Below are 27,942 nucleotides of genomic sequence, written 5' to 3'. Positions count from 1 at the left end.
ATGGCCGTGACTGCCTGCCAGGGCTTGGGGTTTATCGTTTCGCTGATCGGGGTTGCGGGCATCATTGCCGCCACCTGCATGGACCAGTGGAGCACCCAGGACTTGTACAACAACCCGGTGACAGCTGTTTTCAACTACCAAGGGCTGTGGCGCTCCTGCGTCCGTGAGAGCTCGGGCTTCACCGAGTGCCGGGGCTACTTCACCCTACTGGGACTGCCAGGTAAGGGCTGGGTGCTGTGGGCCGGCAGGGAGATGGAGGCCGCTGCCTGGGGCACCACAGAGGGATGGCTGAGGAATGAGGAGCAGCAGCGACCAACACCAGAGTCAGAACAGGAGCGTAGCAACCTTAGGGAGAGACTCTTCCTGAGCTATCAGGGCTCCTGTTCCCCTCACTGGCTAGTGCCCAGTTTTCCCCAAGGGGCCCATCGTTTCACAACTCCTATATGAGCAACAGCATGGAGACTCAAGCACACAGAGGAACAGGACTCAAGAGGCCCAACTTTAGGCTCCAATTCCCCCTCCCTGAAATGGGGACTGTGGATCTCATAAACGGAGTTTCATCTCCAGGCCCTTATATTCCTGGGTCCAGCTTTCAGGAAGCCTGAGCCCGCAGCAGCAACAGAAAGGGGCAGAGGAAAGAGATTCATACAGAAAAAGAACTGAGTGCCATGGTTCTCTGAGGGGTGCTGAATGGGCCCCTTCTCTGGGCTCTCAGCTCCTGCCCTCCAGAAAATACTGGCCACATGGAGTCAGATTCTTGGTGCTCTCTCTGCACAGGGGCCTTCTGTGGTAAGGGATCTCTACCATGGAGGCAAGATGTGTGGCTGTGATTCCCCAGATTGGTATGAACCACACAAGGATTGTGTGTTCGTTGACTTAGTAGCTTGGTCATTTTAACTTGAAGAAAAATTCAAGTCTCAAGAGTAGGTTTTAAAAGTGTTTTTAAAAAAAAAAAAAAAGAGGAAATGTTAAAAGTGTCTTTCACTCATATAACAGGGTAAAACATTGAATAAACTTGTCATTTTTATTTTTTAGTTTTTTGTTCCTTCCGTAAATATACATCAAAGTCTTGAGAGGGACACTGATCCAAGAAGGGCATTGGAGGGAGCACCAGAAATAGAAAATGGGGCTTTCCCCTCCAGGAACTTGCCATCTGACTATAGGGTCAAGGCTTAGAAAGGCACAGAAGGTAACAAGTAAAAACTTAAGTCACACAGTGAATCATTCTTTTATATACTCCACACCTACTGATGGAGAGCTCACTGCAACCTCAAAATTCTTGGGGCTAGCACCCTTGAAATGATGAAAGTGCACCCTAGGCTGGGTATGACCCTGTGCCAAGTGAGGCCAGAGGGCCAGTGCTACAGAGATGAGAGGAGTATGGAACTGCTTAGGAAAGGCTCCACTGAGGAAGAAAAACCATAAGTGAGCCTGGAAAGGCAGGTAGGGTTTGGAAAGGGCAGGGACATGGAAGGAAAAGCAGCATGAGCAAAGGTATAAGGGTGCTACCCCTCAAGTATTACTTGGGGAAAAACTGAAGAGGGACCTTGGCTGGAGGAGAGGGTTCATGTGGGCACAGTCATAGAAGGCAGTGAATGTTCTCTTCAGAGGTGGGGACTGCGTATAAACAAGCGGACATGAATCAGATCAGTGGGTGACCAACTGCAGATTCAGTGGGGTCTCTCTCCACGAAGGACTAGAGCAAAGATGAGCCTCTCCCACATCCTTGTATCCTGCTGACCCAGGCTTAGCTCTGAGACTCCTCACCTCAAATGCAAAAGTTCAGTCTCTCCAGAGACAAGGACCTGGGTCCATGCAGAGCTAGAGGCCTCGGTGGAGGGACTCAGCCACACAGAGCGCCCATCTGAGGCATTCATATGGTTCCACAAAGGGAGGATAAAAATGGTGGCTCATGTACTAGGACTTGAGTAAACAACTGGCTTGCAACATTTTGTGTAACCTCTGCAAACTGCCCTGTGAGCTTGGTGCTATTATTATCACCCTTTTAGGATCAAGGAAAATGAGTTTGAATGACTTGCCCAAGGTCAAATACAGCGGGAGACAGGGCTCAGACCCTGTTGTGCCTTCACCTAAGCCCCAGAGGATTGCCCTAATATGAAGACCCGAGACTTTCGGGCTCCAAACAGAAATCTCACCTCACCCAAAGCAAAAGCCCCCAGTGCAAAGGGGTCTTCCTAGCCTCACCTCTTGCCAAAGCCTGGTGCCTCAGCCCCACACAGATTTCTCCTTGGGCAGCTGTCCTGGACTAACAACAGCTATCAACACGCCCCATATATATTTTACAGATGGAGTCTGAGAGAGGCAGAGCAACTCGCCCAAGCTCACAGAGCTAAAATTGGGCCAGACCGAAACTGCCCTTTAGGCCTTCTCTCAGAAACTTCGAGTGTGTGTGTGTGCACACGCATATGTAAGTCCTGTCAGTAGATAGTTTAGAGAACCATTTTTATAAAGAATTTTATAAGAATCCCTTTTAAGGGAAAAAAAAATTCTTACAGACCCTCAATGTTCAATTAAATTATACTTATTTTAATGTTACTTTAATGTATTCAAGTAGAACAATAGATTTAAATTCCCAATGCATGTAAGTCTTATACAAGTACAAAAGGCACATTTGCAAATGTAATATAAATAACACTGAAAAGCTAATCAATCCAAAGTTCAAAATTAGTTTGGTGTTAGGGATAGTGTTCATTTATTTGCATTTGGATTTTAACAAAGATAGAGCCTCCAGGCCATTGTTGCATTTTATTTGTTTCAGTGTTTCGACTTCAGTATCATTAACAGAGATTCTCTACTTGTGTAGGTTTGTTTTACAAAATGGTGTTAGTAAGTTTGAGGTACTCACCTCTCACACTCAAGCACAATCCTGTCATTCCTGTGGTAATGAGGTTTCTGAGGCTCAATGCAGTGGTCTTGTTCATTTGAAGTAAGGTTGTATTGAAATGTGGGTCTAAAATTATCAACCCAATTATTTCTGGAATTGGGGAGGGAACGTTCTCTGCTGTATATTTACCACCACTGATTGCGGCTATCAGGTATGTGCAAGGACCCGGCAAGGCAATGCTTGGAGGGGAAGCTGGTGTGGTGTGGACCCCAAGGCACAGGTGCCCTAGCTTGGAGCATCAGTACCACAAAGCGAGGAGAGGTTCCCCTGACTGTATTTTCTGTTTGAGCAAGAATGAACCCTTTGTTCACATAGCAGTTGAGAATACTTAATTGTCTTCTGGTATAAACGTGTAAATTACCACCAACACAAACGTGAACCCTAAGAGCCAGCCTGAGAATCTGGAATGTACTTGTTTTAATGTCCTTTTCATTGTCACTGAGATAAAAGTACAGAATTTTTAAATTTCCACTGAGAAGCTGCACACCCCGAAATGCAAGCACAGACTCAGGCTCAGAAGGAAGAAGTCAGGCCCAACCAAAGCTTCCAGAGAAACTTGAGGCGTAGGACTGGTAGTCAACCTTCCTAGATAAAATCATTTCACTAGCCACATAACTGGAAACCAGCCTGTCCTGGGCTGATCGGGTTTGGACAAGTGCCCCTCTTGGAGTGAAAAAGAAGCTTTACTAAGAAAAAGTTAAGTCTTAATTAGATGGAAATATATACTACAGTTTCCTAGATAATAATATTATAAAGATATGAATTTTTGAAGATGGGAATTTGTCCCTAATTAATGTATAATAATAAATCCTATATTATTTTATTATTATCATTAGTAATAAATTTATTGAGACCTAACTATGTATAGGTATTTGTTTAATAAATTAGCATATGTTAATATACATAAATTACATAATTATATACATTTACATAAGTTACTTATGCATACTTAAATTTTCACAGCAACACTATGATGTTAAGTAGTAAAATTATCTCCATTTTACAGATGAAGAAACTGAAGCACAGAAAAATTAAAGAATTTGCCTGATGATACTGTAATAGTAAGTGATAGGGGAAGATTCAAACCCAGGCAGACTTCCTCCAGAACCTAGGCTACATACCAAGAATTCTAATCAAAATACCACTGAGAGTTTTCCTTCAGGAACTTGACAAAGTTGTTTATCCATAAGAAGAGGCAGAGGAAATTAACTTTTAATAGTTTTCTTACAGAATAAAATGAAAATAGTGGGCTAACTCCACTGGATATTTAACCAAATTTTAAATTTGTGGTAATTACAATTGTGTTTTGGCCAAAGATGGACAGAAAGGTAAATGGAACAAAATCTAAAATTAAAAAGACATATATGTGAATTTCATATAGAGAGGATTTACAAAGCAATGAGGAGAGGAAAGCTTATTCAATAAGAAATTGCAGAAATTATTGATTAGCTTTTTTGAGGGGAAAAAAGAATTATAATAAAACCAACATAAATACCAAACTCAATTCCAGATTAAGTAATGTAAAAACAAAAAAATACTTTTAAATCTTCTAAAATTCTAAAATAATACTAATATTGTTTTCTTCCTCTAAATAGAAAATAAACTCCTAAGCATAGAAATGATGGAGGAAACACAAAACTAAACTCATCTAACTACATTATTCAACAAATATTTTTTAAGCACATATTATGCACCAGGTACTATGAAGCAATAAATAGAATATGTAAAACCATGAAAAAATGTAAAAAGCAAATAATCAATGAGAAAATATCTTTTTAGTAATTATAACAGTACTACATGTTGGCTAATTGAACATAATAAAAATAATAATAAATAATGGTATTTAAGATCTTAAACAGATAATTTATTCAATAAATCAATAGGCAAAGTCCTAAAATTCCAGTAAATAAATGAGAAAGGAGTACAATCTGACAATTCAGGAAAAGGAAAAAAATAGATTTTCAGAAGCATTTGTTTTCTTAAAAAATTTCAAACTCATTAGTAATCAAAATAATGCAAATTAAAACAAATGATTGTGTATAACTTACCAAATTCACAAATTAGATAAGGGTGCAATGAGACAAGATCTTTCAAATACTGCTGCTAGAATAAAATTCATAGGAAAAAATTCTGGTTCTATATAAAAAAGATTTTTTAAAAACTTCACGCCCTTTGACATCTTAATTCTACTCCTAGGAATCTATTCTAACTAATCAGAAATGCTGGCAAATAGTTTTGCAAGGATGTTCATCGTAACGTTGTTTGTCACACACACACACACACACACACACACACACACACACAAAACTTGGGGAGGGTTATAATCCAACTACATAAGAATAGGTGTTGTTTAGGTGAATAATAGCACCTCTATGTAACAGAATATTAATCTGCTAGTACTAAAATACTAATTTACTTATATTGAAATAAATGTTTAATATTACACATATTTAGTGATGTTTACAAAGAGCTTTAATTCTCTATGTATGCAATTAAGTTAAAAGAGCAAAACATCAAGTCATATAATCTCTTAATCATGTGAAAATACATATACAGAGAAAGGATAAAAAGGAAATAAGCCAAATATTTTCCCTAGTATTTAAAATTATGAGTGATTTGGTAAAATTTCCTCGACTTCCAAATTTTCAATTATGAGCACCAAAAGATCTATTCTAATCCCTAATCAGAAATTAGGGATATACGGTGTGGTAATATTTTTTAAAAAAGAAATTAACAGACATATCAGTGATTTGTCTTGCTAGTATATTCGTTTTACTCTTCCTGTATTCCTAGCTGTGATATTTTATATTGATATTCAACCACCATATTTTCCTAATTACCACAGAAGGCATTTTACATATTATTATTCCTAAAATGATGTAAAGAAAGGGTGGGAGAAATTTTTTTCTCCAATATCAGTAAAATAATATGAACTGCTGAACATTTACAACCTAAAATGGCACTACCAGACCACATTTAAACCTAAATATAGGGATGATTTCCCTGAAGAAATCAGCAAAAAATTTTGCTCCATTTTAAAGATTATTAAACAAAGTTATACCAACCCCATTATTGTTAAACAGAATCAGACCATGAATTATTATTATTACATGTTATTATAATCAGACCATGAGTTATTATTATTAGAGATACATTTAATGTATTTTAACAAAGCCTCTCCCATGAGCGAGGAACCCAGATTTTCCTCTGTGGACCCCCATTCATTCTTGAGCAGTTACCCTTAAAGCCGTGGTCCACTCATTTTATAGCCACCAGGAAGTGACAGATTCCATCTTCCAGATGTTTTAAAATCTACCAATATTTATTTCACATTAAAAAAGTACATAGACTTACATTTTTTTTTAAAATATGGAGATGGGGTGCCTGGGTGGCTCAATGGGTTAAAGCCTCTGCTTTCAGCTCAGGTCATGATCCCAGGGTCCAGGGATCGAGTCCCATATCGGGCTCTCTGCTCAGCAGGGAGCCTGCTTCCCTCTCTCTCTCTGCCTGCCTCTCTGCCTGCTTGTGATCTGTCTCTCTGTCAAATAAATAAATAAAATCTTTTTTTTTAAGATTTTATTTATTTATTTGACAGACAGATCACAAGCAGGCAGAGAGGCAGGGAGAGAGAGAGGAGAGAGGAGGAAGCAGGCTTCCTGCTGAGCAGAGAGCCCGATGTGGGGCTCGATCCCAGGACCCTGGGATCATGACCTGAGCTGAAGGCAGAGGCTTTAATCCACTGAGCCACCCAGGCGCCCCAATAAATAAAATCTTTAAAAAAAAAATATGGAGACTTACATTTTCTCTATATTCGTTCAGTATTCTACTAGATAGAAGTAGCTTTAGTTTATCCTTTAAAATTAACTTTTCCTTCTTCCAAAAAATGAAGTCACTGTCACCATTTCAAACAAGAAAGAAAGCTAATTCATTATTACCTGAATAATGTTTTTCCCCAGGTCTTAAAATTTTGCCTAAAGCATTTGCATAGGGAAGGGGGAGGGAAACAGCAATGAGTGAGAATAGGTAACTTGTAATAACCTATTTCTTTTGTTTTTTTTTTTTCATTTTCCATCTACTATTTCAGTGGCATTAAAGTCAAGATATGGGGTGGGTGTTAGACAAAGGTCAAAAAATGAACAACTGGAAACCAAGCTCTTTATGAATAAAAATACTGCTTCTTGGTTGAAACAAGAGCAAAATGGACTCTCTCTATAGAAACAGTGGCAGAATCATTCTTGAACTATTCCAGTACTTTCCAATCTAATTGGTCAAGCCTCATCCAGCCGCAGATACTAGAGGCCCTTTTTCTAATTGCTTCCTCCTCACCTTTTGTACTTGGCCTTGTAACTCAGTTCAGGGAAAACAGACACCAATGCTGTTTTACCAAAAGGGATGTAACTCCTGCTTACTCTCTTTTTTTGAGTTTTCTGGCTCATGATTCACTCTCTACACTGATCACAGAACCTAGAGCAAGATAAACACTTGAGCAGAGTGTGGTGTCTGTTCAAACTAGGGGGAGACCATCCATATTTGCTTTCTGTGTTTGCTGGGGAGAAAATAGGAATGGGAGCAGTGGCTGGGTGCACTCAAGATAACATTGAAATGTCCAGATGCAAAGGCTTGTTTCCTGGAGAACCTGTACAGGCTAGAGATTGGTATGTTGGATGTGTTTCCAGGCCTGGAAATCCAGAGCTGGGGAAGCTGTAATTACAATGGTTCTGGGGGTCCCTGGGTGGCTCAGTCAGTTAAGTGTCTGACTCTTGGTTTCAGCTCAGGTTTTGATCTCAGGGTCGTGAGTTCAAGCCCCATGTTGACTCCATGCTGGGTGTAGAACCAACTTTAAAAAAAAAAAAAAAAAGATGGTTCTGAATTCAGAGGCAAGACATACATGACCCGAGAAAGTAGCAGGTCAGTCAGTTCTCTTACAAAATCAAACTGGGTAGGCAAAATGCAATGGCTAATTTCTGGCCAGGTCTCTCTTTTTTGTGATTATGTAATTCCTGATATTTTGACCAATTGTAGTGAAAACTTTTCTGCAAAATGTTGAAGACAGTGTGTGAGATCTGAAAGGGCACTGAAGTATTCTACTTTAATATGCAAATGTTACAGACAAAGAAACCATGACCTGCAGATGTTGAGCAGTTTGCCCAAAATCATCTAGCATACAGCACGTTAGTGACAGTGTCAGGAGCAGATCCCAGGGCTCTCAGTAACCAGATCAGGCACTTGGGCCCAGCCAGCCCTGAGCCCTTCTCTGGACTTTCTAGAACCTTCTGTGTCTGCCATGTGCTCTCCATGTGGTTCTCATGGTGTGAATGAAAGTGTGACATGGAGGTCAGCTGGACATCTCACTTCTTCTCCTCCTATTTCCAATACCTGTAAAACAAAAGCAAATCTCTAGGATTTGCCTTCCTGTTCTCAAAAGTGGGAACACCTTGCCTGCCTCTGCCACTCCACATAGAAATGGAGAAAGAATATCAGATCAGAAGTGGGGACTGGAGCTCCATCTTTCCTGACTTTAATGCATGTGTGATCCAAGGCACTTGAACAAGTTCTTCAAGCTATTCCTACTTCACTTGCCTCAAAATAGATATGAGTTGGTATAATAATATCTACTCTACCCATTTCTGTAAGAGCAAAATGGAAAGATGTGCATGGGAAGTAGTTTATGAGCTGTGAGGAGAAAATGTGGAGTTCTGATTCAAGGCACAGACTCCAGGGCCTTTGTTTTAAGTGAGGTCAGCCAAAGTGGTTTCCTGTGACGAGCAGAGCCTCAAGGAAAAGCTTGTAGGGGTGCTGGACTCGTCAACTTTCTCCCCAGGTGGTGGCCAATGAGCTTAAGGGACAGAGCCAGAGCCAGGGACCCGGGAGAGGCTGGCACGGCCTTTGCACAAGGTGTCCATTCGGACGGCTCAGCTCTCAAACCAGCTGGGCCTGCGCAGCTCAACAGGACAAGTGCCTCTTGGGGCTGCTACCCTAACAAATGAAAAAATAATGCCCTTGAACCATGAGTGAAACTGAACTATCTAAGGAAAACACGGTGAGCAAACACCAAGAGCTTAGGGAAACCATCTGATTAGGGGAGCCAGGCTCAGGAGCACTGCCCGCCCGCCCACACCCGGCTGAGGAGGAAGGCGCAGCTCGTCCTGAGCAGGTGGTCAGAGGGTGCACAGGCTAAGGCCATGTCCACCACCACATGCCAAGTGGTGGGCTTCCTCCTGTCCCTCCTGGGCCTAGCCGGCTGCATCGCTGCCACGGGGATGGACATGTGGAGCACCCAGGACCTGTATGACAACCCCGTCACCTCTGTGTTCCAGTATGAGGGACTCTGGCGGAGCTGCGTGAGGCAGAGCTCAGGGTTCACCGAGTGCCGGCCCTACTTCACCATCCTGGGCCTTCCAGGTAGGCCGGGCGGGGGACCGGCCGGTGAGGGCCGGGCAGGGACTGACCCACACTCCCTGCAGCACCAGGGGTGACCCTTGCAGCCTTGGCTCGGAATAAAAGGTGTGTATAAGAGAAGTCGGCCCCATGACAGAGAGGGCTAGTTCATACGGGAGAAAATCGGAGAATTCATACTCAAGTCAAAGGAAGTACAGGGCATGGAGAAAAGGGATCTGTTCTTAGGGCATGCTCGGGATACTAGCATAATGGTCTTCAAAGGAGGAAATCATGGGTATGTATGTGCCTCTGACTTGCTCTTGCCCGTACATACACGGAAGCAAGGAAGTAGGATGGTGAATATTTTCTTCTAGCCAAAAATGTTGACTGAGAGCTCATTTCCTTTCATTTTTAATTCAATTCAATTTTTCTTTGAAAAGTTGGAGTCTCGGGGCGCCTGGGTGGCTCAGTGGGTTAAAGTCACTGCCTTCAGCTCAGGTCATGATCCCAGGGTCCTGGGGATAGAGCCCCATGTCCGGCTCTCTGCTCAGCGGGGAGCCTGCTTCCCCCCTCTCTCTCTGCCTGCCTCTCTGCCTGCTTGTGATCTCTGTCAGTCAAATAAATAAATAAAATCTTTAAAAAAGAAAAGAAAAGCTGGAGTCTCTGTGAGTGCCAGAAAATATATATTGCCATTCAATTATAAATACCTCTTTTCTTGCTTTGCATTGAGAAGTTCTAGTATGCACTCCTAAAAAACAACATATGCCAGAATATTATAAAGTTATAATTAAAATAATCTCACAATATAAATACAATTATAAATGTGACATCTTTTCACCCTTGAAGATGAAGTACGTTAAACCCCTGCTTTTAATACAGATTATTATTTCAAACGTGCTCATAGGAACTTTGCATTCTAGATATCCTGGGATCTACTTGTATTTAAAGAAAGAGGGTGGGCAAAAAGAAAATAAAAGGCCATTCTAACCAGTGGCTCCAAGGAGTGGCCAAAGATACGAGTTTGGTGAGGAAGTGTTAGGTTTGCCACTCTGAAACGAGCACCTTGTGAGCAGGTAGGTGGAAATAAATTTTCACGACACTACCTATACAGCACTTGAAATTGAATTATGAAAAGCAATTCAACTAATGTATCTTCATTTTTGGAAAGAAATAGAAGATGGGTAACAGAGTAGAATTGGAGTAATTGCTGCATTTTGAAAGCCACTTTTTAAAAAGATTTTATTTATTTATTTGACACAAACAGAGAGAGAGAGAGAGAGAGAGAGAGAAGAGCGAAAGTACAAGCAGGGGGAGCAACAAAGGGAGAAGGAGAAGCAGGCTCCCCACCCAGTAGGTAGCTGGAAACAGGACTCAATCCCAGGACTCTGGGATCATGACCTGGGCCGAAAGGAGACACTTAACCAACCGAGCTACCCAGGCACCTCTGGAAGTCACTTGTACTGCAGGTCCAGCAGATCACCAACTGAGACCTGCTTAGGGAAACAAGACAGGTAGGACCTGGCCGCAGGGCAGATAGCCACAGAGGAGGTATTATACTGTGGTGTGAGGGGAGAGGTCAGAAGGCAGAAGGTACAAACATGGATTACTGAGCTGCTAGCCTCACCTTATTTTAACTATTACGTGAAGGAAAAAGATTGATCTCATACTCAAAATTAAGGGATGACATCCTATGACTTCATACCGAAAAACCTCGAACCAGGACCCCACACATTACCAGTCTCTCTCTCTCGTTCTGTTTCTTTTCCACTCATGGAGCCACACACCATCCTCTCTCATCATCCCCTCTGATCAGCCCCTCTCCTTCTTGCCTCTTTCATCTCTCCTCCTTACTTAGGCTTATATTCTTTTCTCCTAGAAGATCTCATGATTCTGATCATTATCAAATTCTGTCTCTCCCTGGGTCACTGAAAACCAAATTAAAAGGATAAATTTTACTTCCCCTCTCACTCTTTGTCTTTCTCAGTCTGCTTTCCATCCTTCCTCTCTTTGGAGTGTTTACTCCTTTGAATACGGCAGATCGTCAGGTAGACATTCCAATCACTAGCTTCCAGTTCTCAGTTCTCATCTCCCTAGATATTTTAAAACCCAAACTTTCCCATGGATTCCCCGTTCACATAAATTCGGGGCAGAAATGACAGCCTGACGCCCACAGTCCCCTACATGCCTCACCTTGCCTGACTTCTCTCTTACTATTCCTCTGCCCCCAGGCTGTGCTCCTCCCTGTACATCTACTATACCGTGGGCTTCGTCCTGGATATCCATTGCCCCCAATGCCAAAAGCCCCCCTCCACCGCCCCCCTGCCATCTCACAAATCTTCTCACATGCAAGGTCCAACTCAAATATGACCTCCACCGTGAGGCCTCCTCACATGCCCATATTGAATAGGATCCCACAAATCTCTGTGCCAGACCTAGGGCACGCTGATAGCATTGAGCGTATCCACCCTCGTGACACTGCTCACAATTTTGAAAAGCTGAAAAGCTCCAGGCAGCCCTCACACAGGTATACCCCAGTCCTTCCTGCCTATATTAGGGGAAGAGGATTCCATCAAAAGCCAGAAAAGACATTTCTTGAGCCTGAATTGCCAAAAAGGAGATACCTTAAATAACTGATAATGTATGGCCATGGAGAACAGTGCAGATTTAAGAACAGCCGGGCCTCCTGCAGCAGAAGTGACCAAAATGTAAACTGGCATCCCATAATGCATACATTTGTTTGGTGACTTAAGATTTGGCCGACTTGGGGTGCCTGGGTGGCTCAGTCCATTAAGTGTCTGACTCTTGATTTCAACTCAGGTCATGATCTTAGGGTCCTGAGATCGAGAGCCCAGAGTTGGGCTCCATGCTGGGCTGGAGCCTCCTTAAGATTCTCTCCCTCCCTCCCTCCCTGCCCCCAACTTGCACCCTCTCTCAAAAATAAAATAAAACAAAACAAAACAAAAAATATTTGGCTGAGTAAAGTAAGGGATGGGCTGGAAGACTGTCAGAAGGAAAAGGGTAAAAAGATACTCCAAAACTAAAGGCAGAAATATAAGAAGATGGAGCAGCCAGAGAGGAGTCCGGTGGGGGGCTGGTGGACATTTGTGGGGCTTCTGAGGAAGCAGAAAGGGGTAATATTAACCACCCAGGACTTAGCACCTAGGGGGAACTTGGCCATCAAGAATAACCGCTGAAAGCATTTTCTTGAGCATGACAAGGTGCATAGGGAAGAGAGACTTGAAGCAGAGGATCTGAGTGAAATGCCTTAAAACAGAAATGAAGGTTGCAGAGAGTTTAATTTTGACCTAGAACTCAGGGGAGTACCACCCTCTAGCAGAGAAGTAAACTTTAAGGTATACAAAAGCATGAGGCAGGTACCCCTGTAATACCTGAGTTAGCAATAATAATATCACTACCAATTATCTACTTCTTCCTAAGGATAAGCTCTTTTCCTGCAAAATCTCACATAACCCTTCATTCATCTGATTAAAATGTATCACATTTAGTTAGAACTTACAGCCACAGAATAATTTAATTGCATTCAGCTGGCTGTATTATGTAACCAAAGATAGACCAATGACATGAGTGTTGGTGGTAACAGGACTGTTTATCTGTAAATGACCAGCTCTGTATAATGAACAGCCAAAGATTCTTTCTCATTATATTCCAAACAGTTAATGAAGCATGTAGTTCTCCAAGGACAGTGCCCAGAAATAAAAACAGTTACCATTTATTGGACTGCATATAGACCCTCCAGTTTACTCTTCACAGCAATACAGCAAAATGTGTATTAGCTTTGTTTTTATAAAAGTGGAAACTGAGGCTGAGATAGGGAGACAAAGTAAGGTGACCAATTTCCCATGGATGGAAGATGGAAGAAGCGGGAAATGAACATGAGGCAGTAGACCTTTCAAGTCTGTATCTCTTCCCCTGCCCATGCTCAGGCCCTGCTTCTGCATTTCAGCTAGAAGAGGCTGCCTTTAGAATTGAAGAGAGTGCTCTGCACTTGTACACAAGCCCCTTGACCCATTTATTATCACAAATGCACAATTAAGAGTACCAAATTTAAAGAATGGATGACTTGTGTATCATTCCCTTTCCTCCACCCTGGAGACAGTGGGGGTGGGGGAAAGGGCAGTCAAAGAGCAGGATAGAGAGGAGGCAAAGACCATGGCCCTGGTCCCATAATGACGTCATGGTCAAGTAATGTTTTCTTTTTTTTTTTTTTAAGATTTATGTATTTATTTGAGAAAGAGGGCAAAAGGAGGGGCAGAGGGAGAAGAGAGAGACTCCCAAGCAGACTCCCCACTGAACACAGAGCCTGATATGGGCTCCATCCCACCACCCCAAGATCATGACCTGAGCCAAAATCAAGAGTCGAATGCTCAACCAACTGAGCCACCCAGCCACCCCAAGTAATGTTTTTTCTAATGTGTTTGCAAATATTTGGATTGAATATGGTGCTGTGGTAGGGCCCTGTGATAGAGGCAAGTGAGCTGGGGTTAAGAGCATAGCTTGACCAGGTACATCTCCTGACCTTGCTTTCCCCATCTGTGAAATGCCTCACAATAAGGCATCTGTATGAAAGTGTTCTGCGAACCATTTACAAGATCTGGCTCTTGGTGTCAATAAATCATTACTGCCCTGTCTACAACACCCACAACAATTAGGACATTTGATCTTCCAGGGTTTTCTCTTTCTCCAAAATCAAGCATCTTTTATGAATCTTTATGCAAAGTAAAGATTATTTAGGGACCTTCTTTTTCTCCTTTCAGTCCTCCATTCCAACTATGTTCTGGGCACATCATTGGTTTCCAGCCCCTTTGCAGGCACTGAGGGTCTTTTTTTTTCTTTTTTCATACAACTGGCTGCATTTGCCCCTTTCTATTGCAATGTGAAAAAACAACAGCCACTGGAAGCTAGGGAGTTTCCCATTAACCTATTGATGGTATTTACACACACAAGAATGGGGGTTTTTCACAAAATCACACAACCCAGAAAACAATTCCACAAAATCTAAAGTAAAAATCCACAAAGGAAAAAATATGAAACCTCTTTTCAGCATCCTTTCCAAAAGAGCCACCTGGTTTATTTCTCCTTCCTATTGGCTGACTGCTTCACATGAAGCAGTAATAATAGCATTCGTAATCCTATGAAACCAGTTGTGCTCCAATGTCTGGTGGAAGAAACTGGCCCCAAGAGGGAAAGTGGTTATGAGTTAGTTACACACTTGAAATTAAATCTGGGAGAGCCTCTTGATTTTTGCTCAAGATGCTTTCTCTTTCTTCCCAAAAGAAACATATTTTAGCCCAAACAGGCCTTTTTCAATATGTGGACAAACATCTAAACGTGTGCACACTATTGTGTGTCTGAAGGAGATCCCACAGAGAACTGAGCACACATCTACAAAGCCGGAGAGAATCTGTGCCTGCAGCATGAAGTGAGGCTGCCGGCCCCATGCAGACCCAGGAATCAGAATGCCTCCCCAGCTTGTGACTGCCAAGGCTGTTGCTTGGAGAGCAGGGGCAGCCACACAAAAAGTATCATGCTCCAGCACGGGCCAGTCAGTAGTGGGCACCATTTCTTAGTTGGGACGCACGTGGCCAGAGTCACATAGTTGGACCCCACCTGAGAGATGAAAAGGAAGGGCAGTGAAGGCGGATGCCACCCCCGCCCCAGCCTCGCCTCACCCCTCACCTGCCCCCTCCCTCATTGCCAGTCAGATCTTGAGCCCATTTTTCCTGATCTTCCCCCCACCACACCCCCATCTTGGTCCAGGTCTTATTCTTCCTTCTCGTCTCAAATCTTCTTCCCCCCTGGCCCCTCATATTCCCTCATGCATGGCTTTCTCAAATCCTCAACCGTATTTTATCAGCATGTGACAGGATTCAGGTTTATACCATCGGTACCAGCCAAAGCCATGTGGGGCTGAAGAGAGAGAACTTCTTTTCTCTTCTCTTCTTTTCTCTTCTCTTCTCTTTTTTTCTGATATTTGCTTAGCCTGGCTTAGTTCTGTGCTGGTGCCAAGTAGCATCTGGTGTTCACAACATCTTTTTGCAAGAGATAACTCTGTCCCACTCCAGGGCTGAGGAAACTCGGCTTCAGTGAGGTTAAAAGATTTGCCTAACAACACCTACCTGGCTTCACATTGTTCTGTAGAATTTCATGAGATACAAAGGACTTCCATACTGGTTCCCTGAGATCTCAGGAGAATCTAGGCCCTTCTATCTTGTTCTGAAGGACCTTTTCTCTGAGGTCGGGCCTCAGACTTCCCTCCTCTGGGCTCCCTTCCTTTGGACTCCTCCATCAGCCCTCCCTGCCTCCAATCTGAAGCCACTTTGTGCCTGAGGTGTGGGTCCTCTCTAACTGCCACAAACAAATGCCCCAGGTCACACCTTTGTCTTGTAAGCCCCACTCCCCAACACCCCAGCTAGCTCAGGGATGTCAGCCACTGGGGACTTTTTCCTCTCAACTCGTCACCCTGAGCACCTCCTCCTGAGCCCTGTGGAGGGCTGTTTTCCCAGATTACTCCTTGAAATTTTGTGTTATTGCACAATTAAATGAAGATCTCTAGGGGTGGAGGCAAACATTAACATTTCTTTAAAATTTCCCCCAGGAGATGCTAAGGTACAACCAGACCTGAGAACCACACCCAAAGGCACCCTGCCTGTCAGTCCATAGCAGGTTTGGGGGAAATAGATATTTTGCAACTGGGAGGGAACACTGAGTTCCCATTTTTTCTGTTTGCTTCTGTCAGCCCTGAATCCTGCCCACCCTTCAAGCCTGATAATGCCTCATTGTTCATTGGGAAGAATGCTGTAGTCACACCTTTGGTGCAGGGAATCAGTCTACAGAGCCGTTGACTCACCTGTTATCAGCTGATAAGCCTATATGCCTCTTGCTTGGAATAGCAAATAAGAGACAGAGTGGCTAAAAGAGAAACCTACTTCCTTTGGGAGCAGTTTCTCTGGTTACCTATCTATGAAGAATTAGAACTCCAGATGGTAGAATCTTCCAACTGGAAAGGAGGTCACCCCCATGCATGTCCATGGTCATTTCTAGGCTTAAGGGGTTTCTAACAATGAGTGGTGGAGAACATTTCCTCCTACTTTCTGGAACCTGCCCCCACCACAGCTCCCACTCTCAGAAGAACCCCTCAAGGAATCTCCAAAGCAAGGCAGTCTTTGGTCCATCCATCCAGGTCCAGGGTTGGGATTTGGACAGTCGTCACACAAGATATAAAACGTAAAACATAAAACAATGTTGTGTCTTTTCCAACCACAGAAAGGGGTAGGAATAAGCTAGAAACATAGTCTAAGAAATAAAAAAGTGCTCAGGGTGAAGTGCTCCTATTTCAAAGCAGGTGCCATTGTTCATCCAAAATCCAGAGATCAAGAGAGCAGGAAAGAAATGAGGCCTCATCATGCAAACGTGACTCCATAGAGGAAAAAGGACCTCTGAGAGCCTGAGGCAAAGGCTGACCAGGACAGGCTGCCCAGGGCTCCTGTACCCAAGGGCTCCCGTGGCACAGCAGCGGCAACTCCCCACATGAGGCAAGCCCACCGTGCTTTCACCTCCCACTTGCCAGTCTCACCGCCCTTCTAATCCAGCAATGTCAGGCAAGATCATGTGCCTCAGCCACGGCCACCTGGTGTTATGTTTTCCGGAACAAACATTAAAACTACTCAGTCAAAAGAGTCCATGATTCCACCCTCACCAAGAGTCCAGCAGAAATGTAGAATGAGGAAGGGACATCCTTTATCTTGCCTCATTAATATTGTTTATTTGGTTTTTATTTGTTTGGTTGGTTGGTTGATTGGGTTTTGGTTGTTTTAACCAGATGCCCTGCTAGGTGGTTCCCAAAAGGGATAAGTGATTTTGTTCTCTGAATAGCTTAAGGCTTAAAATGTCAGAATGAGAGCAGTGTTTAAAACCTCCAGTCAGATTTTGGATGGATTTGAAGCTCACGAGAGGCCCATGGTGACAAGATGAAGGGAAAGTCAACTCCCTTTCTCTTCCCATATGTCCAGTTTTCTGGTAATAACATACATATTAGTAGAGCCTGAAGGATATTTTCTCAAGTCTGGGGCTGCTGCCTGGATGTTCTCTCCACAGTTGTCCCGAGCCAGGCTTATAGTGTAATTGTATGTGTTAAAGAAAACTAGAACCATTATCATGAGCAACTGTGAGAAAGTGGGTCTATTATTACTTAGCCAAGGTACTCCCAAAGTGAAAAGAAACTTGAGATTCAGGACTTCCAGAAAATATGGATTAAGGATTTCCTTAAAAATATGACCTTCCCAAGGCATACACTGCTTTAAGGCAGTGATTATTTTTTGTGAAACTTTATACCTCCTATGGCATCTGACAAAGGGTTTTGTAGAGAATTTGAGCTTTAAAATATTCGATGAATGAATGACTGAATTCATTGATGAGTTGTATGATTATGTGACTATGGCTATGAGTATATACCAACATATGCTGGATGCAAACACAAAAATGTAAATGAATACACAAGTAGTTGACACATGCTTGTATTTGTTAATAAAGGAATGAACAGGCTGTTTGTTCCCAGTCTCCCACAGGGCCAGCCAAGCCCTTGAGCAAGGCTTCAGAGAACATAGGTGACACTCTAGAGCCCTTTTGTATTAAGAGCGGATCCAAGGGCCACTCTAAAGGCCCTCCTGAGCTCTCCTTGCCCTACCGGGGTCACTGCGGCTCTGACATGAGAACTCAGCTATAATCTCAAGATGCCAGTGTTAATCAGTTCAGTTCTCCCAGGAAAGAATGGTCAGATCCTACAGGATTGACCCACACCATAAACCAACACAGTTACCCTGCTAATATAGTTGCCAATGGGACCAAGACTGATGATGGTTGCATGTAGAATTCTCTTCTCAGCAGAGAAGCAAAGTTAAAATCAGAAGTTTGTTCAGGGAGAAGAGAATCAGAATCAAGTGGAGTAGAACTAGAATGGCTGGATACCATCATCTCCATACAAGGAGACACCTGGTGAGAAGGTTGCCTGGGCTTCCACTCCTCAGACAATGCAGAAGGCTCTTGAACGAGTTCCGCATGATCTACCTCTCCTTTTTCAATTGACTTCATCGATTGCCAATTCTTCCATCTGACCAGCTGCTTTGTGAGATGCACCTCAGAGTGAGTGAGCTGGCAGGTCCAGTGATAAAGGCCATATTTCAGACAGAAATCTTCCTGAAGAGATTAGAGAGAAACTGTTCCCAGGATATTCCTTGTCTGGAGAGTCACATTTAGAAATAATCTCCTGGGACAGGTAATTCCCTGAGATGATTTTTAGAGACTATTTCCTTATACATTCTTAGCATCCATTTGAGGGGATGATATTTCACGGCTGAGTCTCCATGTTTGGAGGATACATTCTCTTAGGTGCTTACAGATCGCCTGACCTTGATGGCAGCCTGCTTTTCCAGGATTAGGTACCTCAAAGTGATGTACTGTGATGGAGAAAGTAACCATTTTGGGATGGTTCTGGGTTTGACCCCCAGGTCTTGCTTGTTCCTTGGTATGTGTCCTTGAAGCTCTCTAACCTCTGACTCTCAGTTTCTTCAACTATAAAATGGAGGTAATCATATCACCCACATTGCCGGGTTTGTTTTGTTTTGTTTTGTTTTTACTGTGGATTAAGTTTTTTAATGTCTAAAAAGCCACTCATAACTTTCAATCAAAATGTAGCAATTGGCTATGATAACTAGGGTAGGACAGAGCTTTGCTTCCCACAATTCTCCAGTTCTACTCTATCAGAAATACCCATGCTCAGGCCTTTCCCTCTGGAGAACACCAGGGACTCTTTTATCTTTCTTTTGTAAAATGCATTATGCTTGTAGTGGGCATGTTTAATGACTGTTTTTCTCCACTTTGGCATAAGATCCATGAGTGCAGAGGCCATGCTGACCTATTAATTAAGGTCATCCCTGTGCCTAGTCATAGGGGCTCAGAAAAAAACTGTTGGGATGAGTCACTACATATTAAGGACACACTAGAAACCAATGTGGTTATATCTGGAAGGGAGGTCACCGCTGGAGGGTCCCAGCAGAACCTACAGTTTCCATTGCTTCCTGAGAAGGGAACTGATGATAAACTGGTTGTGTTGAAAGGCCTGTGAATGAGACATCAGGCTTTTCTTATACACCCAAAACCTATGACTCATCCTGACTGTAGTAGTCCCTTTGCAAAGAGACAAAAATATGGTGCCCTTGGTATATCACCTAGTAAACTTGCTCATCACGTGCTATAAATGAATATTGGGTTTCCCTAAAATGGACCAACAATATGAAGCTTTGAGCCCATATGAAGAGACTAGAGGAGAAAAAGTTAGGTTAGAAGTCAAAGTCACTGTAAATTTTACTGTAAGTTCTATCAATAATTTTTCATATCACCTTGGTCAAGCCATTTCCTCTAAGTAGACCACAGATTATCAAGCTTTAAAATGAGGAAACAGAATAGCTCAATTCCACTGGCTGTCCCAGCTCCACAATGTCCTCATTCTACAGACAACCATGGGCAGGTCCTTCAACAATCAGAGGGTTGTACATAAGGTTTTGCATCTCTCACAACTCCACATCGCCTGGTGATGGCAAGGGTCACAGTTTATGGATTTGCTATTTCTTGGGAATTTGGTGCTGGTTGATTGTGGTTGCTTTGTTTTACTGAGCCAAAGCCTAATCAGTCATGTGGAGGTGGCCTTATCTACAGCTCGTGTCTTGTTCCTCCTTCTGCAGCCATGCTGCAAGCAGTACGAGCCCTGATGATTGTGGGCATTGTCCTGGGTGCCATCAGCCTCCTGGTATCCATCTTTGCCCTGAAGTGTATCCGCATTGGCAGCATGGAGGACTCTGCCAAAGCCAACATGACACTGACCTCTGGGATCATGTTCATCATCTCAGGTAAACAAGGAGTTGAAGTTCCCTCTCTGAAATGGACTTCTGGGAATGTTAAAGCAAAATCATTCTGGCAGAGGAAACACGACTTCTCTCTACTGAGCATGACTGGACCATGGATCAGAGCTTTACACACTGGGATTCAAGATCTGAGATTAGGGCCCAGTTATGCTGTACAGAATTGTCATGAGTGTTAAGGTCCCCCTTAACTGCCACCCCACTTTATTAGAAGAGATTATCAATCCTAAGGTAGTCATGTGACTCAGTCCCTAAAGGCATTATTTTGGTAAGACTCTAGAAAAATGATTTTAAGGGAAGAGCACTTAACATCATGAAAGGGCCAGGCCCAAAATATTTGTATTATTAATCCCTTGTCCTAAGATGCCTGGAAAATCTCTTTCTGCACACATACAAATCCTTCCACAATTAGCAAGATAGGAGAGTCTAAGCACCTAACACAATGTCTAGCACATAGTGGGAATTCAAGAATCAAGGCTTGGATTAGCCATTCTGTTACAGGAATGGAATATTCTCCAGCCTGCTCATCTAAACTCATTTAAGCACACGTTGCCTCAGAAACATTGTGATCCCTTTAAAGCTGACTCTGGAGCTTTCTCATTCTTGGCCCACAGGTCTCTGTGCAATCGTTGGAGTATCTGTATTTGCCAACATGCTTGTTACTAACTTCTGGATGTCTACAGCTAACATGTACACCGGCATGGGTGGGATGGTGCAGACCGTTCAGACCAGGTAACCTCCTAATCTAGTCTTAGTATTCTGTGGTGAGTACGGTTGTAAAAATCCTATTAAACACATATGCTTAATGTGACTGTCAGTGCCTGAAATAGCAAAAATTTATCAGAGGAAACCATGCCATATCGTAAATCAACAATGATCTGTAAATTCATAAACTTCATTTCAGTGAAATATCCTTGGTGCTATGACTTGAGACTGAGCTGACATTTGCATTGAAATACAGCGACAGTTCACAGTATTTATCTAACACGCTTACACAGGCCCCATTGTGGTGGCAATGAAACAGGCACTATTAGCCCAGGCATTTAAATGAACCTCAACCTACATCTCCAGGCCATGACAGGAACCTGGCTAGGGACAGGTGAAAGCTTGAGTAGAACTGAGCAGAGTGCGGTACAGGTGTAAAGAGTAATGTTATGTTTCTTCCTTGTACAGCTGCATCTTCATTTCATTCCTACATGTATTCATTCGACAAATGTATGGAGCACCTGCTGTGGGCCAGGAACTGTTCTGAGTGCTGGGGATAAGACAAGGTCCCCATCCTCATGGAGGTTGTGGTCTAGCCGGGGGAGATGAACACCCATGATAATTTGGTGTCTAAAGGAGGGTAGAACTTCTAAATGATGGAAGAGCAATTCTGAAACCCATGTTCATTTAACCACATCAAAGAGATGTATTTCAAGCAAGAAGCAGCAGCAAATTCTTAAAGAAGAAAGATCTTGTATTGAGAGAGTCATGTAAATATTATATCTAAGTGACCTGTCATCTCTGGAGTGGATACACTTGGTATTTCTCCAGCCACACCATCGTGGGATACAAAGAGGGGATGAGGTTGGGATGAATCCATTAATCTCTGACTCCCTGGAACTCCAGTCCCCATCCTTGCTCTGCTTTGTTTCAAGAGAGGAGGAAATGATCCCCATAAGCTCTTCCCATCCTTCTATATGATTTTTCCATTATCTCTTGGTTACAAGGACAACTTAGAAGTATGCTGAACAATTCATTTTGGTTTTCTGGGAACTTTGCCAATTTAAGCGCTGAAAGTCCCACATCCTGGGCAACTCTTCCTTTGTGGGCAAATCAGGATGGTTGGTCAGCCTACTTAGAAGAGCCCACCTTATCTGGAGTATCTGGGTGCCTGGGGTCACTGTCCCTGCCTAGCGGGGTCATCCACCCAACTGGCACCTGGGACTAATGCCTCCATCATTCTCCCACACCATCTCCCTAAAACCTGCCCCATCCCTTCGGCAGCCAACTTATATCCTGAGATGGAGACTACAGTACTCTGAGAGTCCTCCTGAATGCATTCCTCCGTGGATGGGCAGCAGTTTTTCCCTTTCTTCTGTCTTCTTATCCTGTCTACCCAGAAATCACCCAGGACAGTACAGCTTCCAAGAAAGGCCGTGGCAGTCAGTTGAAGGGACTTTCTGGTACCCCATTGGGCTTTCTTGTATCCCTTCCTCTGCTATTGCTGCATTGAATATACCTGAGCTACAAACTGCCTGCCTTCATGCTATACAACAGCTTGCGAGATATGTTGTATTAGCCTACACATTGCATTTTATAACCTGCATTAATCACCAGCTTTTAAAAAGTAGAAGTGTGTCGTAGATTGGGTTACTCAGAAACAGATCCTGAGAAACAGATCCCAAGGCTCTGTTTAGCGATTTATTAAGGAAGGGGAGACTGGGTAGGAGAGAGGAACCCAGCATAGAGAAGGGAGTAATTGCAATGAAGTCTGGGACTCAACCCAATCCTGGGGAGCTGTGAACAAGACAACCTCCGAGTTGTCCTGACTTCAAATTGTCACACTTCAGCACTAGTCAGCCTCTGTGCTTGTGGGTAAAATGGCTCCAGGGACTGTACCAAAGCTAGAGCTCCAGGGGGAAAACATGGGGGCTGGCAAGCAAAGGTAAAGACCACAGGAGCTGAAGAAATTATTAAAGGAACATAGGGGACCTGGGTGGAGCACCATTAGTGCTCTCTACAAGGATATTTCACAACACACACACACACACACACACACACAACCTGTTTTCCCAGCTTCTTGCAAAAAAAAAAAAAAAAATTTTTCAGATCTGACTGTACCGGGCCCTCATCCTCTATGATGACAATCTCTGCAGCTAAGAGACAGACGCCCTCTTAGCAAGGACTCACCCTCTCCAGTTTATCAAAAGTCCCAGCTCTGAGGTCATTTATCATTGGGCTTGTGGGGCTTTTTCCCCATATGAGAGAGCTAAGAAAGTGAAATATTTTCTTATACCCAACCCACTTCACTCATTTCAATTCCATAACCAACCCAGTTAAGTATTTAAGTTTGCTGACTTTGACCAAGACGTCTAAGTTAAAGAAGGGGACCTCATTCCCCCTACACAGAAGATAGAATTAGCTTCATGACTAACAATGAGGGCTTTGGAGGCAGAGGGATCTGCATTTGAATCCCAGCAACTCCTTCCTGGGTCTTTGAAAAAGTCGCTTAGCCTCTCTGAGCCTCTGTCTCTTCATCTATAAAATGGGAATGATAAATCCTGCCGAATGGGACTCATGGAAGAATTAAATAAAATTGTGATAAAAGAGTCCATCACAGTCTCAGTAAGGGCTCAATAACTGGAGCGATTTTTGTCATCATTAACATTGTGCAGTCACTCAAACATCCGTAGGGGTATCAAGGATGGGTTTCTGTCAGGGCAGAGGGACCAGGACTCCCCCAGGAGATTCACCCAGGGGCTGAGGAGGAGTCCTAGGAAGAGGTCAGCTGTTAAACCCCTAGCTACTATGGGGAGGACCAAGGGGGTGGGATGGGGTTCTTCATTCCAAGCCAACAGCACTCAAACCAAATGCCTGTCTTTTCCTAGTCCAAAGGAAATAAAAATAGCCTACAAATAAATGTTCTCCCAGAACTTTTTCAAGCCCTGAGCTAAGTCTGCCAGCTCTGCCCTTCACATTACACTTGGTCATCCAGCTTATATTGCTTACTTTGATCCTGCTAAAATGTGTATACTTTTTAAGCACATCTAAAGTATCTTATTTTCTTAGGTTGCAGAGGTCTGCACACATTTCTGTCTTCCAAGTACTGGTATAATGTTCTTATTTTGTGATTTTTAAACATACCAGTGATTCACAGTGTTCTACAAACATCCCCATGATCCTTAATGAGCCCAAGGGGAAAACCTCCATGGGCAGGCATCCACTGTGCTGAGCTCTTCCTTCCTGTGAGATTGTTGGAGACGAAGGGAAAGTTACCAGCTAACACTGAAATACCCACTGACTTCCTAACAGCTTTTGGTCACAGTCTCCACTACCCACAAAGGTCCTTTTGGAATGAGAATTATTTTATTTTCAGGACACCTTGTTCTCAGACAATCCTGCTCAGAGGTGACAAGTCCCTCTTGTCTTGTGGAGGCATCCCTCCTAGGGGAAGTGTACCAGCTTTGGAGTCAGATGACACAGGTTAAAGTTTCAGTGTGGGCTCTAGAACAGAAGCACTGGGAAAGTAGAATCTGTGTTCCCTATGTCCCAGTGCCAGGGCCGTGTCAGGCACATAGTAGGAGCTCAATAAATACGTGTTGAACAGATGCATAAACAATGAATGGAAGAATGAATGGTCCCTTCACATTAGTTCTTTCTGAAGATAATGCTCCTACCTGCATGGGCAGTTTCCAGGGTACTTGAATTAGGTAAGATGAAAGCTTTTTGGCCCACAGGAAGAACTCAAGGGGCCAAAATACCTTCAGAAATAATAACTTCAGAATGATTCCACGTCTCTCAAATTCCTCTTGCCAAACCTTTAAGACACTCCCTAATGCCAATCGGGAGGGAGGTGGATTTCCAGAGATGTTTCTCTGAGATTAGAGACTTATAATTAATTCCATGCCTGAGTGATGCTAGCGGCCAGAGAATCCCACTGCCGTTTGGCTGACTAGCTTCCGTCCCAGTTCTGCTCTCTAAGGCACCTCATTCAGTTGGCCAAGACCCAAAGGAGTGTGTGTTCAGTGGCATGGGCGAGGATGGGTGTGAAAGCCACAAGAACTGACAAGAGAGGATGGGTGTGGCCAAGTACAGTGGGTGGAGTCTGGAGGGTTGAGTCGCCCACCTTCATTGCTTCATTTTCCCCCTCAGGTACACCTTTGGTTCGGCTCTGTTCGTGGGTTGGGTCGCTGGAGGCCTCACACTAATTGGGGGTGTGATGATGTGCATTGCCTGCCGGGGCCTGGCACCTGAGGAAACCAAGTGAGTCTCCCCATCCCAGTGCAATCAAACATTTAATCCAAGTCCATTTTAAAGTATAATTTGGAGCCAGAATGATCAGTCTAGGTTTATGGAAGAACTTATTAAGTAAAGGATCCTGAACCCTCTCTTTTATGGGGAACCTAAAGAATGGAATAGGAACATTTCAGCTGAGTGGATTTAGGAATGATCCTGTTTGAGAGAAAAAAATATCCTCCCAGGTTCCCTCTGACCAGGATTCCATGGTTCTCAGCTGAAAGCAGTCCGCCCACCAGGGGATATTTGGCAACAGCTGAAGACTCCTGATTCTTGCAGCAGCTTTGCAGTGGGGCAGGGGTGATACTGGGATCAAGTGCAGGGGGCGTGGCGGGGGGGTGCTGCTAAACTTCCTGTGATGCACAGGAGAGGCCCTCATGACAGAGTCCTCCGTTCCAAAATGCCAAAGTTTTGCTGCAGAGAAACCCGGGCCAGATCTACTGCTAACTAGTCCTGTGACTTCTAGCAGGTAATTTGCCTTCTCTGGGCCTCTCTTAGCTCATCCATAAATTGAGCAGATGCGAGAAGAGTGGCTCCATGCATGTGCCTTCCAGCTTACAAATTCTGTGATTTTTTTTCTGGCATAACCATGTTCCCCCAGACATTGTTTCTGATTCAGCTTCATTTTAATTGATTAACAGAGGGAACTCACTAGTCATTAATTACCGGCTCTAATACAAAACAAGAAATTCTGCTCCAGTGCAGAGGCAGAAAAACCAGTGTCTCAAAGTCTAGGGTGACCAACCATCTGAGTTTGCCCAGGACTAAGGGTTTCCTGGGATGCTGGACTTTCAGTGCTAAAACCAAGATATCCTGGGGTAAATGGAGTGGGTTATCCTCTTACCAAATACATCTGTGGTCATGGAATGTTTCTTTTTTTCTTTCAGCTACAAAGCTGTGTCTTATCATGCCTCAGGCCACAACGTCGCCTATAAGCCCGGAGGCTTCAAGGCCAGCACTGCCTTTGGGCCCAATAGCAAAAACAAGAAGATATACGATGGGGGTGCCCGCACAGAGGACGAGGTACAGTCTCATCCTTCCAAGTACGACTACGTGTAGCACTCCAAGACACCTCGGCATGGGCAAAAGAATCCCCCAGTTAGAACGCACTTGAAAAACAAGGAAATTTTACCTTGACTCCTGATTGCTTTTGACTCACAGTTGAAAGTTAGAAAAACTTTTATTTCACCCGTGAGGTGGCCAGATGGTCTGGGCCACATGTCTCTATGTCTCTAATGTTCCATCACAAAAACAGCTGAGTTATCAGATATGAATTAGAGGCTACCGTTCACCTATTTTTTTTTTAATTTAACCTTTCTAATCTGATGATAGAATGTGGTTTGAATTCCTATCAGACAATAGCCCATCGATGATCTATTTCCCAACTCGTCCCCCAGAACAATTCTGCAAGGAAAAAAGGAGAGTCCATCAAAAGACATCATTTCCTGCTATTTTGATTTTAACCTCCCCTGCCAACTTGGCTACTAATAAACACTGATTGAAGAAGAGGTGATAGGGAAAGATATTTGTTATGTCTCCAGCTCATTATCTGAGTTTTCTTACACTGTGATCTTGACATTACCTGTACCAAAGCAATTTCAGTTTAAGGAAAGCTTTCTGCTTTTTCTGGCAACTGCTAATTCCCGTATGATGGCCCCAGGGGTCTCCTGGGCTCCCCACTGCAGGTCCTCTTTCTGTCACAGGCCAGAAAGTGTCCCTAGAAGAATGAGAAAAGGATATTTGTGGGTAATCTGAATATATATGGTATTCTCAATATAGTTAGAATAAATATTAGTGAAACAATACAATGTCTCTGAATTAGCCTCACCCCTGCACATGAATAGAAGAAAATGAAAAAATAATTGCTTTGGTATTGTCTATGTTGACTTTGTAAAATCATCCTTAAGTTTGAATTCCATGAAATGTTCACTGATCCTAATTATTTCCCTTTGAGCTCTCCAGGACTATGACTACACATGATAGATACAGTGTAACCCTGTAAAAACCAAAGGATGAAGCTGAGGGAATGAGTTGAAACCAGTTCTTTCAAACGACAAGCACAACTACAAAGTGATGAGCCTGGATGTAATGTGATGTCAAGTGACCCCTGTGCACATTTGCATGGCTAGAGGTCACTGTCTGTTGACAGGAACACTTACTAGGCACTGTGGTCAGCTTTGATACTCAGAGAGCTCTTCCCTTCACTAACTTTACCTACAGTGGTTGGACCATTGGATGTTCAAGAACTGAAAGCTCTTGACAGCCACACACCTTCCCTGTGTTCACATGCCTGCTGCAGAAAGCCTGAATTCCTTCCAGGCCACCAGAATTCCATCTTAGCACCAGAGCCAGAATAGGTCCCCAGGGAAGTAAAATAAGAGCAGTCTCTCTAAAGGGAGCAGCACTGGCACTGGGGGAATCTCACCATTGGGTTATTATTTGGGGAAAAAAGTCCCTACACCAATAGTGCATGTGAAAGTGGCCTCCAGGGATTTGGGTGACTATTCATAGGGGTCTTCAGACTCAACAGAGTATGTCTGGGGAAAACCAGATCACAGCCCATTAAACAGAGGAATTTTGTTCACCAACATCCAAAGCAAACTCAGAGACCCTTCTCACTGAGACCGCAATGGTTCTAAGCTACATCAGATACGGTTTTCATGGAACTCATTGTCTGAGATGGGATAAAGGGTGGATAGATAATTCAAGAAAAACAACAACAAC

At 43.4% G+C, this 27,942-nt stretch overlaps 1 protein-coding gene across 2 annotated transcripts; it reads left to right on the top strand.

Moving 5' to 3' along the window:
* Positions 1-26,512, top strand: CLDN18 (claudin 18). Of its 2 annotated transcripts, none has more exons than XM_032869622.1 (5): positions 1-220; positions 20,041-20,205; positions 20,832-20,949; positions 25,075-25,185; positions 26,106-26,512. In XM_032869622.1, exons 1-5 carry the CDS (start codon positions 1-3, stop codon positions 26,275-26,277), a joined length of 786 nt encoding a protein of 261 aa, XP_032725513.1. In that variant the 3' UTR covers positions 26,278-26,512. The 2 variants fall into 2 exon arrangements, with proteins under 2 accessions (XP_032725513.1, XP_032725512.1); XM_032869621.1 differs by lacking the exon at positions 1-220 and adding an exon at positions 8,934-9,307.
* Positions 26,513-27,942: the final 1,430 nt, after the last annotated feature.

The sequence above is a fragment of the Lontra canadensis genome, unplaced genomic scaffold (genome assembly GCF_010015895.1).
Source record: "Lontra canadensis isolate GAN:19392208 unplaced genomic scaffold, GSC_riverotter_1.0 scaffold38, whole genome shotgun sequence".
In the NCBI taxonomy this organism is placed as follows: Eukaryota; Metazoa; Chordata; class Mammalia; order Carnivora; family Mustelidae; genus Lontra; species Lontra canadensis.
The sequence above is the reverse complement of the archived record's forward strand: the minus strand, read 5'-3'. Positions and strand labels throughout refer to the sequence as shown.

Coding starts and splice junctions, on each gene's coding strand:
- CLDN18 (XM_032869622.1), top strand. CDS start 1: ATGGCCGTGACTGCCTGCCAGGGCTTGGGGTTTATCGTTTCGCTGATC. Junction 221..20,040: donor CACCCTACTGGGACTGCCAG/GTAAGGGCTGGG, acceptor CTCCTTCTGCAG/CCATGCTGCAAGCAGTACGA. Junction 20,950..25,074: donor GTGCAGACCGTTCAGACCAG/GTAACCTCCTAA, acceptor TTTCCCCCTCAG/GTACACCTTTGGTTCGGCTC.